At 43.6% G+C, this 17673-nt stretch overlaps 1 protein-coding gene across 2 annotated transcripts in view; it reads left to right on the forward strand.

Annotated features, from left to right (window-relative positions):
- Positions 1 to 646: 646 nt before the first annotated feature.
- palld (palladin, cytoskeletal associated protein) overlaps positions 647 to 17673 on the forward strand; it is a 52642-nt gene continuing 35615 nt past the window's right edge. For both annotated transcript variants that reach the window (XM_071539035.1, XM_071539036.1), the window contains exon 1: positions 647 to 1644. In XM_071539035.1, the coding sequence (XP_071395136.1) occupies positions 647 to 1644 (998 nt within the window). The remainder of the gene's footprint in view (positions 1645 to 17673) is intronic.

Here is a 17673-nt window from a genome sequence, read left to right on the forward strand (position 1 = left end):
TGGCTCAGAAATAAACATAATTCACTTTGTTGTCATTGAACTTTTATTAATTACATTGTATCGTGGTTGTATCAAGTCGTGAACCCCATATGGCGTATCGAAACGATAAGCATATCGTCCCATCTCTAGGTATGATCATGCAAACATTCAGTGTTTAAAGTAGAATATGCAAGGACAGAGGACAGGCATGGTGCGATAACATCATTTGATCGATGCAGCTATAGGACCTACACTGTCGGAACAATATTGTCATAAAACCTTTATTTCGGTTTATTTGGAGTAAAACAAATCTGAGATGGGTATAGAAAGGGAAATAATGACCAAGTAAATGGACTGAGAGAGATAGAGCTAGTGGAGAAATGCCAGTCATGTCCACTATGACCTAGCTAAAGGCCCTTGCTAATACCCACCAACTGTGTCCAGAGAATATCGGCCTGAGTCATCCTGCCACAACTGTGTGTGTGGGAGAGCAGCTGAGGCACTAGTTACTGTAAGGTCTGTTTTTAAGCATGACTCCTCTTCTGTTAGAGGATTGTGTCTATTTGTCATTTCCCTCCTACTGATGGTTATCTCAGGTATGAACTGTACTGTCAACGATGTGTATGTGTGTAATTGTTGCTTAGTGAGAGTTGATGTGTATTTCAGGATGCAGGACGGGAGTTGGAATCAGCCACTCCCCGTCTCCCTGCTGCTAAAAGACCCGGCAGGGGGCAGGAATTTGGAGGGGGATGGGGGTGTGTTTTCTGAGGCGTCCTCTGATGGGGACCTCTACCTGGACTCCGTGGCAGAGCTGAATTCTGGAGATGGGGACTTTGCAGATCTTACTGCCTTCCTCAGTGCAGATGAGATTAATCGTAGCCTGGACCTGGCCCGGGAGGCCTTCGGCGGCGCAGGTGAAACCGGGAATCCAGACCCCACTAATCCTTTACCCCAGGAGCAGGTTCTCCATCCCCTCCCCTCCCTCCCTACTTTCTCTACCCCTGTCCAGACGACTGAACAACTGACCAAAAGCCCAAACCTGCACCAGCAGACCAAAGCCCCCTGCCCAGATGACAGTGTCTCAGTCAAAGTCTCCTCCAGCCAGAACGTCCTCCTCAGCAGGCCCGTACAGGCCTCCAGTGAATCTCCGGCCTCTGCTGAGAAGTTTGTCTGCCACAAGTCCATCATGCCAATGTATAAGCAGGATAAGCCTCGGCTGGTTCATGAAGGCCTGGAGCTGAATGAGCGGGCCTCAGCCACAGAGTTCTGTAGCCGCGCTGCCACTTTTATCGAGGAGCTGTCCTCCATCTTCAAAGGTTCTGCTCGCCTGGAGCAGCAGGGCGAGGAGGACTCCTCCTCTCCTGACAGTGGCTACCTGTCTCCAAAGAGCCAGCGGCCGGTCCCACAGGGCTCAGTCTCTGTTCCCTGTCAGCCTCCCAGCCAGCAAGAGGAGGCGCAGTACAGCCAGCCAGCCGTGGACCCCCAGCTAGCAGGCTCGGTGGAAGAGACGGGGTCTATAAGGTACCAGCAGTCTGGAGCTCAGAGCACATCTGGACCTCTGTCCCCGCCTCGCTTCTCCCAGAAGCTGAAGAGTCAAGAGGTGGCAGAAGGAACCCCTATTCGTCTGGAGTGCCGAGTCGGAGGAAACCCCCTGCCACTAGTCAGGTAAGGTTTGACCTGATTAATATTGGTCAGTGTACACAGGGTACATTGAATTTGTCTTTTTGCATATTCCTCCTAGATATACACACACACACATAGCCACCTGCACATGTGTATTTTATCAGAGAGATCAGAGCACAGGGTTGCCCGGCCCATAGAACAGATTTGGGGTAATATCTCTTGGATCTGGTCTTGGGGATTGTCGCTGATTCCATGGCTGTTAGAAAAAAATTGAGGCAGTTGATTCTCTTACAAGGTCAAGGTAATTTATCTGATATACACAAATCAATCCATTGCAGGTCCATGCAATAATATACTTGTTGGTATACAACTGGTTTAAAATGTGTTCTTGGTCATGGACAACATTACACATTGTCGGTTAATGTTAATGAGATTTCTCATTTAGACTCAGAGCACATACAAGGATACAAGATTCAATTCATTTTTTATAGCTACCTATATATTCCGTTGCTGTCTAGTGAAAACCTCTTATCTCCATCATGTCGACTTTTCAGGAACTAAGAAAAACAGCCTTGTTTTCCACTTGATCACCATGCATTTTGAGCTTTGAAAGGGCTTTATAAGACCAAAGGTGGTTGAAGTTTATTAACTCATAGAGGAGCACAGATTCCTTCAACTGAAGTTAAAACATGAAAATCATGAACCATGAACCTGTGAAAACCTTGAACCTTGAACCTGACAGCAGCAGCAATTCATTCAGATGCTGACTCCTGTATGAGAGAGCATGATTGATATTCCTGGAATTTTTTGAAAGGCTTGATAGAATGATTATTTTAAATTCACTGGTCCACTGGAGGTAGGTCACTGTTGTGATAAGGAGTTGTATAGTAGATACCTGTTCTCTCAAATAATAATAAATAATTGTAATAAATAATTTTGTTGTAGTATGTTTGCAAGGGAATTTGTATGATATTCCTTAATAATAAGAGAAGTTGTTTCCTTGTTAGAAGGTCAAAGGATTGCTGGAGCATGGTGAAATAAGATACAGTCAACATTATAGGAAACAAACTTTAAGAGAGTTTGATTTCACAATGTTGAATGAAAACGGTCCAAGAATAAACTGATCTGCATGAGCAGACCTTCATGCCACAGTGTCAGTGATATTGACCAGACCGTGCTTCTAGAGATAGGCTCGCTGGCCTAGCTGTTGGAGATAAGGTGAGGTAGCCAGGAGGTGGGAGTTGTTGTGTGTTGACAAGCTCCCTTCTAGACCACCTGCTATTGGGTTGGGGGACTTCCACTCTGTGTAAGCGGATTTGTCAATCAGCACCTTGGCCAGTTGGAACAGAGGCGCTGTCAGGTCAGAGAGTTTCTGCCTGGATGCACTACTACTCCATTTGAGACGACAGTGCCTCCTGCTCCTGGTTATTTGCACCAGATCATAAGTAAACTAAAAATACCCTCCTCTCTTGTTTCTAGATGTGTCAACCTCAAAGCTCAGTCAACATCCTTGCTGTTTACTATGTAGCCACACCTGAACTAATTCAAATTCTATTAAATGCATACTATTTGAATACAATGCTTTCATTGCTTTAAAGGGAGTCATTCTGCAGTGTTTGGTTCTGTGTGTGAATGTGTGTGTGTATATTTCTTCCTTGGAGTTGACAGTTTTTCTGACTGAGGATCGGTAACTCTGGACTGGGTGAGAGGAATCCAGTGTTCATATGGATCCCCTTTGAGTGTGAGAGTGTTTTGGGCAGGTCTCGTCCTTTTAGGACAAGACGCAACGCCGGAGACCTGGGACATGTATCTCTCCGGCGGGCTATAAGGGGCCTCTTCCAAGGCTGTATAAATAGTCTCCAGGCCAACAGGAGCCAGGCGCAGGAATGCAGGCAATGCAATGACAAGGCATTTTCAGTCACCGCGCTCTCCATCTCTCCACACCTTCTTGGGGAATATGAAGGTAGTGTGTAGTGTGTTTTACCACAGGGAAACAGGAGAGCGCAGACACTGTGGCGGACTACTGATATTGTATAACAGAGAAAATGAGTGGAAAGCAGAAAGGAGGGAAAAAGTAAAAATCGAAGCAAAGTATTTTCCCCTTTTCCCCTGTAATTTACTAATCCATAAGCAGTTTTCAAGTGTCCTGAAAAAAGTTAGAATCTTCATGCTGTTGAAAGTGTTTGATGTTATTTAGCAGTCTTCACAGACTGAGATGAAAGGCTCCGAAGTGAGGTCTTGGGGATTTGTACAGCAGTTTATGTCATCTGATGAGTTGTGTTTTTTTTGGCCAAAGTGTCAGCTCTTCAAGAGACAAACACTCAGTATTTTCTGTGCTGTTTAATTAAATATACTGAGAGTTCCTGTATTGGCCCCTCTACTGTTGATGAACACTAGATGGCAGCAGGGTATTTACTATTCAAAACAAAGTTGTGCAACTTCTGGAGTTAGCTTCCTCTAGAAAGTGTGAATGATATCCAAGAATTGACAAGTGGAAAGGACGTATCATCTGTATCTGTGTCGAAACCCAAGGCCAGTGCTTTCTCTTGTGCAACCTTTTCGTTGTAGGTGGGTTGATAAACATCTATTTAAATACAAGGCTCACAGCTCCTGGGGACCGTTCTTATAAACACAGTGTCCCTGTGCTCAACCTCATAAATACCAGTCAGTGGTGGTAGACCATGAGGTTTCTTATATCATTACACACAATTAGTTCCAGGTGTGGAGAGGAAGCATGTCATCATTCTAAATACTAAGTCAGGCATAGCAGCCAGAGTAAACTACCTGAGCCACTACATCCTTTGTCCGGCAAATAGTTATCCTGCAAATAATTATCTTAATATTATCTTTACGTTAGCACAACCCTGAAAAATGACGCCACTTGTAGTGTTAGGATTTTGAACAGGAGTGGTGTTTCCCTGGACAAACAGCACTTTGATTTTCACTTGATACAGCAGAGTATTTGATGAGTGTACACTTACTCTTTTCCAAAAATACCTATATTTACACCATAATTTAGTGCAAATCTTAACTAAAGCTGATTGGTGTGCAACAGATAATGGTGTATAGGTCTTTCTATTCACAGTGTGATTGTTTGGCTGTTTTTGTTTGGAACTCTAAAGAACAGGTCCCCATTGACTTCAGTTGTTTTGGAGAACTATTCCTTTAAGTCCAGATATTATTGGCATGATTGAATGTCTATCCATTAAAGCAATACCTTGATAGTACGTTTTCTCTTCACAGCATGCACACTAGATAGACACATAGACACTGAGGGGCCATCAGCCTATTGCCGTTCAGGCTTTTGTCCCCGGCTCTCACTATCAGTAACTGCAAACAGGCACAATTATCTCTTAAAAAGTATAATCCGGGACACAGAATTAAATAATAAATAAATTAAATAAGAAAGTTACATCACATCCTGTGTATTGGTAAATATTACCTGGATCTACTTGTTTATATGTTAGAAGTAAGAATTTTTTGGCTGTGAAAGTAAGATAATGATGCACTATGGCCCTGGAGTGGCTCATTTTGATGGCTACCAATTTGTGACCTCCTACACAGAGTGTACATATCAGATATGTACACAAAAAAATAAAAATGCTCCACCAAAGTAAAACATCACTTTAATGATTTTGTTATAACCTGACCTTACTCGCAAACACTCCTAAGTCCTACAACCATGGGCACAGAGCTACAATCTGCAAGTGAGAGATCCGGAAGATGCAGCAACATCTAGTCATGTCCAGTGTGTGTTGTTGGAATGCCAGAACACAGGCACTTATCACACTTGGTGCCAAAAGTGATAAAAATTATATATGTTTATCTTATCTTCTTAAAGATTTGGGAATGTAAATATCTATGACTGTCCACAGGGCATATGATCTACAAGCTATTAGCCTTAGGGCTCAAAAATACTGTGTGTGTGTGTGTGTGTGTGTGTGTGTGTGTGTGTGTGTGTGTGTGTGTGTGTGTGTGTGTGTGTGTGTGTGTGTGTGTGTGTGTCACTGAATTACTGTATAGGCCTGGTCATATAATTTCTTGATGATGCACAAGACCTTTTAACCTATGAATGAAGCACCATATCTGCATTCTGCATACAGCACTAACCGTAAATACTTGTGGGGAGACCCTCAGACATAGTTTATTATTTGCTACGTATATAAACCCACACATCTATCTGAATGTCTTATCTGCAGAGATGCTTGCTGAAATACCAGAAAGCAGTATGCAGGCTACACATTATGGACAGTATGTACTGTATGTGTGTTGATAGTAGTCATCTCAGTTAGCCTTGAATGAAGTTTTAATTTCACCTTTCCTGTACATTTCAAAGGTTAGGCCTATTCTCATGCACATGCATATGTTTTTTATGTGTTCCACAGGAAGGTTTGTCTATTATTTATTGCTTCCTCTAGCCTTTGTTCCTCATTATTTTAAATTATGTTGCTAACAACCTAACCTTCTTTAGTTGGTTTGTAGGCACATGTGCAATAAGTGTGTCTGCAAGCATGCACCTGTGTGTGTGTATTCAAGCGTCTGTTTCTCCTGTTTTAATTTCATACAGGTTGAACTCAAATGCTTTCTCCCCATTTTAGAGCGCTCCTCTCCCCTGGGCAGGGGCTTTGAAGGAGTTGCCAGACCTGGCAGGTGATACCCCTCCTCACCTCCACATTCATTCACACTAATGAGTTGGTGCTGAGCTGATGCCAACATTTTACATGCCCAGTGAAAGAGGCATTCCTGGTGGTTGGGTGCTGGGCGCGGTCTCCCGTGGTCGACCACAATTTGTCTTGGTAGGAGAGTCTTATGGTGCTGAGCGCCTGGTATTCTTCAGTATATACTCAGGCTCCTTGGGCCTGTTTATACCAATGCCTCTCTGGTATCGTGGTGTGTGTGTGTGTGTGTTTGTGCTTCTATCCTTGTGAGAAACAGTTTTAGACTGTCGGAGTAAGGACATTTTTTCGAAGTGAGGTCATTTTGGACTTTCCTCACTTCAAGGAGCTAGTTGAGGGTTAAGGATTAGGCATGTAGTGGTGAGGGTTAAGGTTAGTGGTGGGAGGTAGGGAATGAATGTAGTCAATGGAAGATCCACATAAGGATAGTTCAATGGTGTGTGTACGTGCATGTGTATGTTAAAGAGAGCATTTCTAAACACAGTTGATGGTGTGAGGTCTGGTTTTATAAAAACACCAAACAGGCTGCGGGTGCCTGATCACTGAGTTCACACTATTTCAATGCTATGCAGAGCAGACAGAGAAAATCCATCTCCAATTGTGGTGTGCTCAATGTGCTATTTTAGGCATTTTGTCTGATGCTCTTCCATGTCATTACCCTAACTGCCTGCTGTGCAAACAAGGCATTTAAAAACTTGACTTGGCGTTGAATGGAGGGAGATGGGCGGCTATGGGGGAGAGCAGCCTTGGCTTCTTGGTTTCAACCAAGTACACAGAACCACAGAGGAAACTTGTGGAAGATGAGAGGCTGCAGAGGAATTCTGCAAAGAAATCCAAGCAAGGCAGTGTCTCCAACATCAGGAAGATACACTGGCCCATAGCTCGGTGGTGGAATTTGTCATCAAATATGTGATCCTTGTTTAAATTAAAACACGGTACCCCTGCTTGAGCTTTATTTACCAAAGGGCTCATGGATACCACACACACACACACACACACAAAATCCAATTTTTGCCTTCAAATTCCCCCAAATTCCCCCCTCCTACGATCCCTCCATCGGCTTCCTGTGTTCTCACTCCACTTGGGATCAATTGCTGGAATAGTCACCCCACTCCGGTCAGAACAGCAGAGTCAGTCACCATCTTCCGTCACAGGCTGAAACCTCATCACTTCAAGAAATAGCCCTTGTCACCTTCTCCCCACTGAATGATATTCCCTCTGGTTTACTCACTCTGCTCTCAAAAAATACCCAACTAATACTCCTTAGCTCTTATTCTATTCCTTTTCCTAGAACTCTGCTCTTACATGATTGTCCTATGGTCACAGGAATATTGTAAGGCCTTGACCTTTGCACTTCTAGCTGCTAGTTACTTGTAAGTCATGTTGGATAATGTCTAAAATATAAAATACAAATATCTCTTCTTCATTATCATTGCTACCAAAAACATTTTACTACCTTGGTTCCTCAGCCTGGTTCAAATGCGACTTGCTGGGAGATTTGAGGACAGACAGAAGGGAAAGAAGTGTGCTTGCCATAATAATCTGCTGCTGCAGAAGTCGTTACTGCAGCAGAGGGCTACAGTAGCCCTTCCTCTCTCATTGTGTGAAACAGTCTTGGTATGAGGTCATCGCAGGTGACCCGCTGCTGACTCATGACGTAGCCGGACTGTAATGCTGACTGTTTGGCCTGTTTTAGGAAGGCCATAATTTTAACTTCTCCCTCATGGGCTGAATTGATCTCCGCGGGAGGGAGGGGGGGGGGGGGGGGAGTACTGGCATTTTCATACCTGCTTTTTTTAAATTGTGTGAGCAGTAGCCTACATAACCATGATGTCATATCATACTTAAGCTCCAAATAATGAAAGAGCGTTGAGTTTGTGTGTGTGTGTGTGTGTGTGTGGGGGGGGGGTTACACTTAGGCTCAGGCATCAGTACTATATGGGAACTGCTTGACAGCACCTTTAAGTTTCTAAAATATGACTGTTAAAGAGTGTAGAACCCTAACTACAGGTACTGTATGTCGATTTTGCAGGTTGATGTGAGGTAGTCAGTTTGACGTATTAGTTAGTTCTCATCATGCTGACGACTGAACAGTATGTGTGGCTATGTGTGTTATATATATATATACAAAGATTTGTTCAAGGCATGAGTACATTTGAGCTTGTTCACACCAGGCTGCCAAGGAATTTACTGAGGTAAACAAAAATAGACAAAGCATCTTTCATCTAATCTTTATGATCATTGAATAGATTGGACACCTATGTGCCAGTAGCATTGCCACTGTCACGCTAATTCTCGATAATGGCTTATTCTAAATATATACACATATACACAACAGGATTCCAGCAGTAAAACATTCAGATGGACACGCGTCAGTGCTATTCCTCAATGGGACGTTAATAGCAGCTGTGACGAATGGAGCTGTCCTGTCTGAGCCTCAGCGGTGGCCCCCGGCCCTCCGCTGGCCTGGAGACAGAGTGTGAAGTTTCACCCCAGGAGGTGAGACTTTTCCTGCTCCTCTTCCAGCCTGGGAGTCTGGGAGGCTCCTGACCCTGCAGCCTCTTATCACATACCAATATTCATGCTAATCCTCTTATCCAGTCACACATGCTTGCATCCTCAAATGCACATGCACAAACATGCACACACATACACACACACACACACACACACACACACACACACACACACAGACACACACACACACACACAAGCTCTGGCCTTATATATTAAATTGTGATGTGTTTGTTCTTTCTTGTTTCTATCTTTTCATTTTTTATAACCTAATTTGACTTGACTTGACTTGACTTGAGTATTATAAGCCTTGAAGTGAAGAAGGAGATTTTTTTTCATATGTGATTTTTTTGTTTGTGACAAGTAATTATCTTAATAACTATGTGATTTGGACTTTGTGCTATTGTTGAGACTTTAAAAGAAGGAATGGTTTGGTTTCGGTGATATTTAGTGTAATTTTGATGCCTGTGGTATATGGTCAACTTGGGGGCGGTTAACAAAATTACTACTTCACCATAAGGGAATACATTCAGGTAAGAAAGGGGTTAAATAAGGAAGGGAGAAGAGAGGGAGAGTTTTAGGGAGTTATATAAGTGGATCAGTGACAGTTGAAGAAGTAGAATACCAGATTTGATATAAAGCATGTCTGTGGCAGACAAAGGCAGCAGTCATGCGAGGCAGGAGGATGGTAATCTAAGACAAGTTCAGGAGGAGGATGGGCAGAGGACAGTTCATAAATCTTCCTCGGTACTGCAGCCTCTTCACCACTCCAAGTGTCAGCAGGCCCGTTCAACCCCGACGGTAAACACGCACACACTTAGGCTTATCAATAGCAAACGCCATCAAACCTCACACGGTCATTGATGCATGCATTCTCAAACAAACTACTTCTCTCACCATAGGACCAAATTCACCTACTAACAGCTCAAATAGCCTAAAAGCTACACCCCAAACAAGCCCACAAACATCACTATTTAAAGTATGTAGTGCACTAAATTCCCACTCAAGAATACATGAAACATGTTAAGGAACGGGCCAGGCTTCCATAGATCTGCTTGGACCCACGTTTCCACAGCCTGCCGACAATACCAACGACTCAAGTTTTCCCCTGAGAGAGTCGGGACCTGTCTGTCTCTGTTCTCGGCTCAGGTTTTTAAGGTTTTGTGGCTCTGAGTCATCTGGGCCTTGGGGTCTGTTCCACAGCTGGGCTGTGAACAGTAAGCACTGGGTTACATTCCTCTGTTCACCTGCTAAATGACTCTCTGCTATTCATCATGCTTGATAAGGCATGGCCATTAGATTCAGCTTACAGTAATCTGCCTTTTGATGAGATATTTTAGGCAGTTTTTTTTTTTCCTTGGGTTGGATTCCTGTGTGGCTGCCAAAGAGCCGTGTTTGATGTTGAGCCTGGTTCAATTATGCATCTTTGACAATATTGAAGTGGGGAATTCAGTGTGGGCTGTTATATGCGTTTGCGTGTCTTTGAGTGTTTTTCTCTATATGAGAAATAGCAAAAGAATGTGTGTGTGCTTTTTGTGTGACAGCATTCCTCTCAATATCCCAACAAATCTCCCAATACAGTGTAATTTGTGTACATGCATTGTGCACTTGGCTGCGTGCTGTGTGAAAATTAGAGTGTGCGTGTGTGGGGGGGGGGGATGCTTGTTTTATGAGCAGACAAGAGGTCAAATGGGACTCGTAAAAACAAGCTCTAGTCTTCCTTCCCATGTACATGTGACAGGATAACAGCTGTGAATGTTAAACTGTCTTTCACAGAAACTCCAGATATGCATCTCGCTGTCTATCTCTCCATGATTGTCTTTTTGCTCGTCCCTTCTGCTGTCACTTCAGTGGAGTTTCCCTACTCCTCCTGCCCCCCCCCACCCACCCCCAGTTCAGTGCTGAGGCTCCTGGCTTCAGCGGTGATATCATGGGGGGTCCGTATGTCAGCGGGATTCAGTTTCATATGAAGGACGGAGGAGGAGGATGAGGAGAAGATGCTCCATGTCTGGCTTATGTGTGTCTGATCAGAGAATAGATCTAAGTCTATAAAAAAGGAGGAGAGGTCACAGAGTCTAAGTCCTGACTACAGCGACTTCTATGGAGAAGCCTGTTGCCTCTTAGTAGTTGACAGACCTGTTTGATAGCTTATTTCCCAGCAATACTGATGAAATCAAATGGTTTCTGTTTTCTGATCACAATCTTATTTTCACAAGGTGTTGAGGAGTGTCTCAGAAACAGAAACAGAAATAGAGGGTGTTTCTGCTTCCCTCTTGTCTTTAATCTGTATATCTGTATATCAGTCACTATCTCCCCCTGTAAGAGCCTCTTGTAGCCTAACTGATCTTAGGCTTCAGAACTTTCTCCACAAGAAAATTTACTGTTCTTCAACCTTTCCTAAGATGCCCATGTTTTGAGGTGAAATATAACATATCCACCCACATAGCAGTAGAGATGGTTGGGCTTTCATGGGTGCAGATGCGTCTTGGTGTGTGTTTGTGTGTTTGCGGTGAGGTCGTGGGTGGGTGGTGGGTCGGGGCTCATGGGCATTTGTTTTTTTGGGGAGATTTAGTTGTGATGGAGTTGTCATGGACTCCAGATGGCTCCAAGTGTCTGCAACTTCCTGTGTATAAAAACTCTCTTGACTATCAGACAGCTGGAAATTGTGCCTGGCCTTTGAAATATGACAATTAACACACATCAACCAGGAGAGGACAGAGAGTAACAGTCATTAGTCCAAGGATAATCCTGTAATTGACTCAGAGCCTAAAAAAAGAACATGTGACTATGATCACATATCAGCTCTGTGTGCTTCCTTGAAGCTAATTGTTGTCGCCAGAAAGTTACGATACAGATCTAAATTTAGCGCTGCCACATGAGACGTCTCCAACTCTAATCCCTCAGTGCATTACTAGTTAGGCAGGAATATTGATCACGATGATTCTTGAAGAACTGAAGAAGCTTACCAGAACACAGGATCTCCCCTGTGTTATATGGGTGAGCACATTATGGAGAAACCCAGCTTGGATGTTAGAGGAAAGAAGGGTTGGTGAGAGCGTGAATGTCACTTTGCTTATCAAGTGGGCATCTCCCATCACAGATATTTGGTTGAATTTGGCTCAGAATTAAACTCACCTACTCTACTGCTACTCTTTCTACACCTAGTTCACAACATTATGCCAAAGAATTTCCAACCTCACTAAACGTCTCAACAACAGTGGGCGAATGGGAAGGCTGACCTTGCTGGCTTGAAATGGTCAGCGATCCCTTTCCTTTTAGTAGTGGCTTCATTTTCCTGTTGTCTAAATATGCGGGATAATTTATTTTATATGGCTGATATGTTTAATTCTGGGCTCTTCTAGATGTTGGTTTTGTTGGGTTTCACGCTGGATTTATTTGACATTTGGGAAGATATATAGTCCTCGCAGCATGACATCATGAGAGGACAAACTCTTATTTTTGCTTGTTTTTGTTAGTGTCATTTGGTTTCCTTGGAGCAAAAACAGAGGTTGTCATGACAATGTGCACCCATTTTTTTTTTTTTTGATGATGTCAAGTGACCCTCATATGACCTTTTTAAACAACGAAATATTGTGTGTAAGTGGGTGTGTGCTTGACCATGCAAGAATGCTTAACAATGTTTGGTTGTTTGTAGTGTGAGTGTGTGTGTGTGTGTGTGTGTGTGTGTTTGTATATTTGTATGTTAATCAACCCAGCATGTTGCTCCAAGGGAGGAATCTCTTTATTATCATTGACTCACATTTTGGAAAGCACATACACTGCTACCATCTGCACATTTATGTTGTTTTTTTCTCCCTCTGGCATTCTGGTCAAACAAAGCAGTAGGTCTGAGCAGGCTCCTGTCGGTCAGCCTGTAATTAATGGGAACATCCAGAGACTGTAAAAGCCCTTCCTCTTATTAGCCTGTGTTTTACAGTCACTTAGGGGGAGTACCGTTGTTTTTCATGTTGTTATCACCGCAGCTGAGCTCAGATGGAATGACTATGAAACAAAGTTCTTTTACAAACCAGAGGAATTTAAATAAAAGAACCGCATGATCACAGTGTGTGCCACCAGGACAGGACGTTGTTTAATCCTGTATTAGATGCGTGTTTATCTCAGTGGATCTCTATGTCAAACAATCACACACACACACACACACACACAGATACACACACACAGAAGACCTTCCTAGTAACAAGGACCACAAATAATCCCACCTGCCACGTCCCAGCGGGAGGCTCTCAGTCTTCACTGACAGCGACCAAAATATCACGAGTCCGCCCTGCGTTTAAGCCCCAGGGCCAGAACTGAACCCCCACAGAGCGCTACATGGTGAAACACCACACCCTCATTCTGCATCAGACTGTGCATTAGCCATCGACCCACTGGCTCTAAACAAACCTCAAATACCAGAATCATATTTGCTGATCAAGGTGAATTATGAGTGTTATGAGTATGTTTGGGATTATTATATGTTCTCGCTGTGTGTGTGTGTGTGTGTGTGTGTGTGTGTGTGTGTGTGTGCAAGGCATAACCAGACACAGTAGCCACAGCCATCTGTCCTGTACTTGCCAGGTGCTGCCCACTCAAAGTGGTCTATTTTGATCCAGACTTATCCAAGCTATTTTTGTTCAGTCCTAAGTGGGCTTTATAAGTGGTCTAGTTAGTTTTGGCATGCATGACTTATTGAATAAGGAACGATTTAGTGCCCTCTGTCTTTGTGTCGCTCTGTAGCACTATCATCTTTTATTTTCACGATTTCCCCTCCTACACGCACACATCAGAGCCCCAGAGGTTTCCATGGTGACAGGTCATTTGGCCAGAGCCCAGGGTTGCTGTGGGGCTCGTCAGCCTTTGATGGCCAGCAGACTGTGGCCCGGGCTGCTAAACTTGTATAGCGGCAGAAAAACAGACCAAGCACAACCTTTGTTTTTGCATGGGAGACAGATTCCACAAAGACACAGCTAGAAAAACACATTGCGTGCCGGTCAGCTTGTTAAAATGTTTTGTAGCCCACAAAATGTATCAGAGGCAAACCGAGTTCCTGCGTTGATTCACATGTGGAGCCACTGCTTTACCTGTGTCCAGCCATGATGGGTTTAAAGTTGCGGTGGGTCTTACTGGTGCAGGTATTGTCATTAAGAGAAAAGGGTTTGAGACAGAGAGACAAAGCTACTGGAATTATGCCAACAATCAGGGTTTAGTTTGCAGGCAGCAATGAAACTGCTTTTTCTTTGACATCAGTCTTAAGTGTCTTTTTCTCTCCCTCTCCGTGTCTCTTTCTCGCCACTTGTGTGGAATTTGGCAGCTCTCAGCTGCTCCCTCCCTCTCTCCTCTCCGGTCGGTCTGAGCATTGTGTGTATGTCTGACTGCGACTCACAGTGGCAACTGTGGTGTGAGAGTGTCAGTGTCTCTGGCAGTGGGCTCAGTGAATGTCAGTCTGTCAGGAGGAGACAAGCTAAGATCAAGGAAATCGTTAGTGACATAGTTCTAATAATCGGGAGCAGCACAGCGGCTCAGGTAAGTTACAGCTTGAACTTTGTTGGTGATGTCACCACCGTTATTCTCGGGTAAATGTCAGCCTTACGTGGTGAAACTCTCTTAATGATCTAGCCTACCGTATTTTGAAAAAGGAGATTGTCAGATTCAGGGCCTCAGGAATACAAGAGTAGGGTCATGTGGTTGACATCTCATTGAATGTGGTTGGGGATTTAGGTCCATGAAGAGAACTTTGATGTCTGTTATTGAAAGAAGATTCCAGTGGGCAAAAAATTTGGCTTTGTTCTCTGAAGCAGTAACAAATATTATCATCTTATAATTATATATTATATATGAATAGCTTATATTTTTGGTGGTAAACAAGATGGAAAACCTGTAAACCTGAAAAACTGAATGAACTGAAATTGTGTGTGTGTGTGTGTGTGTGTGTGTGTGTGTGTGTGTGTGTGTGTGTGTGTGTTTGTTTGTACGCGGGCATGTGGGCATCCCTGTGTGTTTGCATGTGTGTGTATTTGTAGCTCAGCTGCTGCACATGTGTCTGTCACTATCTCAGTTGGCACTCTCTCTCTCTCTCTCTTTCTCTGGCTCTCTCTCTCTCTCTCTCTGTCTCTGTCTCTCTCCCTCTCTCTCTCTCGCTCTCTATTTCTCTCTCTCTCTCACACACACACTCCACACACACACACACACACACAGACACACACACAGTTCCAAATTTTTCATTAATGCCCATTGCCCATGATGATTCATCCTGAACCATTTGCCTGCTTGGTACACAGACATTGAGGTCCGCTCTGCAGTAATGTATATCAGTGACTGATGTCTGTAGACCTATGGGACATTCGTTGCAACATGACGGAGACCTTGTCAATGTAGCCTGTATTCCTTCTATTCTGGCTTCGCTTCCGGTCTGACTGCTTCCTCCAGCTGTCTGCTGTCTGGAATATTCCTGTGACCTCTGACCCATGATCCTTAGCCCTGATAAATAGGGCTACTCAAGCATCTAATGGCTTTTTCCTCTTCTTTATTGAGATGGATTCTTGCATTTATCATGTTCAGTTTTCTGTTTGCATACACTTATGAGCACTTACACTTGGAGGGGAAGTAGCAGAATGGTCAGGCCAAGCCCAGACTCAAATCTGGGACGCTGACATTTCCTTCCACATTTCCACGTGATAACACCCAAGAAAAACTGACTACAAATTAATAGAATCTTGTATAGAAGACCTCCACTCTTCTGCTGCCAGCACATCTAGGCCTACTAAGATCATAAACATATGGAAGCGATGAACAAAGTATTATCAGGTTATAACCAGGCGATTCAAAGTGGTGATGCACCAATACATTTTTCTATCGCTATTACCTTCTCAGAAAAATAAAATTTTACTACTAAACGGATGATTGCACAAAATTGATTTTCCTCCATTGAAGAGAACTAATGTCTTATATGAAAAGGCAGAAAATCAAGTTGCTTTGCTTTGATTTGTGGCAAGTTAAGTAGCTGTTGGTGTGGGATTTTAGTGTTGGGTATATTCTGCTGTATCCTATGTTTTAGTTTAATATCCTATACCAGCACTGGCACCACACTGTCCCTGGAGGGCAAGTGAATCATGCAATGCATTAAGTGGTATTATGGTAAATAATACCAATAACACTGTAATAAGGAGAGCTTTGGTGAAAATAAATATTTTGCATGAATAGTCTTTATGTGGTAGTACTTCTAGACCTTTCTCAGAGTCTTATAGAACTGTATTGACATTGCTTCAGTGTGTGTGAGAAAGAGGAAAACTGAACTGCTCTCCATCTTGTGTTTGCGTGAACTGGGAGATTTCTCTGTCGTGAATAATAAAACCGACATGGCTTACTTGAGAGCTTGGGCAGTTTCACTTGACCTCTATTGTAGTTTGTAATTAGGAATAAAGACAGCCTAGATGCTGCTCTTTTCGTCCAGTTGCACTTTGGTTGACTTCTGTGGTCCGTAGCCTAGAGACTGAACACTGACAGCAGAGCTACCAGACAGAGACAAACACATTTCAGGAAGTATAGGTCTAGTCCACCCATGCCATACATCCCATATTGATGTACAATCGGTGGGTGTGGTTTTTGCAGGCAGCTCACCCTGCCGCTCCTACATATTGTCAAGGTCATTTTATGATTAAACCCTGCTTCTTTCTTCTTCTTCTCTTCTTCCCTCTCCGCTCTGGCCTCCACTCTTTTGGGTTTGTGGTGAAACTGAGCCCTGCTTCATAAAACTTTCCGTCAACAGCAGCAAATAACAACAGGGTCAGACGAGGAGAGTGTGGCCCTCAGCACGCACTATAGAGGCCAGGGCAGCAGGCTCTGGTTTGGCCTCACCCACGGAACGCTCTGCTCATCGTATGCGTTGCCATATGGATAGGTTAGTGTAGGGAGTGCCGTGAGAACAAGGTCTTCTTCCCTGGAGATATCCAACTTCTGCAAAATCACTTTTTCACATGCTATCTGTAGCTGGTGACTGGCTGGTTGAGAGGTTGATGCTGAGGGTGGTTGGTGTGGTGTTGGGATGTTTGGTCATCGTCTGGCTGGGTGCCTTTGGGTGGGAGAGGAATGAAGAGGCTAGCAGTTACAGCCAAGTAGGGATCAAACATTGAGTTAGTGCGGGCTACATGCACTCAGCTATTGCATATGCATGTGTGGTGGAATGGTTGTGTTTCATAATGAGGAAAAGGGTGGTAAAGCTAAATTCTGCCAAAAATTATACTTTCAGTCAATTTTATCAGAGTACAGAGTGGCTGCTATTGTAACACACCCTGCTTCCTCTGCAGAAGAAGCCATTGGTGGTCGAGTTCCTTCTCTCCCCGTCTCTGTTTTTTACGGCTAGACTGTGTGCGACTCAACAAAGTCCCCACTCTCTCCTACTGGGGAAAACACTAGTTGGTGTTTAGGCTGAGCACCACGTTCAGCACATTCCACAGAAATGGAGAGGGGATTAAATAAACATTACCGTCTGTCTCTAAATGAGTTTACTCAGTAATTATGCATAATAGTAGATCATTAAGGTTGATTAATATGGGGTTTTATTGTTGTGCTCGTTGGGAATGGCTTGTGCTTCCTAGTTTATGCTCGCTCCCCCCTCACAAGCCGATGAGTCCTGTGCCCTGCTCTGTGTTTCATCAAACTGTGCCCAAACAAATTTACATTTCCATTGCTTTACTCCTACTGAGCAGAAGGACTTTATTTTGGATTCAGCAAGGAGAGGCTGGTAGCCCTACGTGCCATAATCAGAATGGAAAACTACTTGAAAACTTATCATAAAAAAAACAGCCGCACTCGCAAGACCACTGATGAATGCTTGAATTACAACTCTATTTTTGCATTTTAGTACACATATGGTTCTGCACAG

Source organism: Centroberyx affinis, unplaced genomic scaffold (genome assembly GCF_046629955.1).
Source record: "Centroberyx affinis isolate AG114_WGS23_722 - 3 ecotype Tasmania unplaced genomic scaffold, CSIRO-AGI_Caff_v1 ptg003390l_1, whole genome shotgun sequence".
NCBI classification, from domain to species: domain Eukaryota; kingdom Metazoa; phylum Chordata; class Actinopteri; order Beryciformes; family Berycidae; genus Centroberyx; species Centroberyx affinis.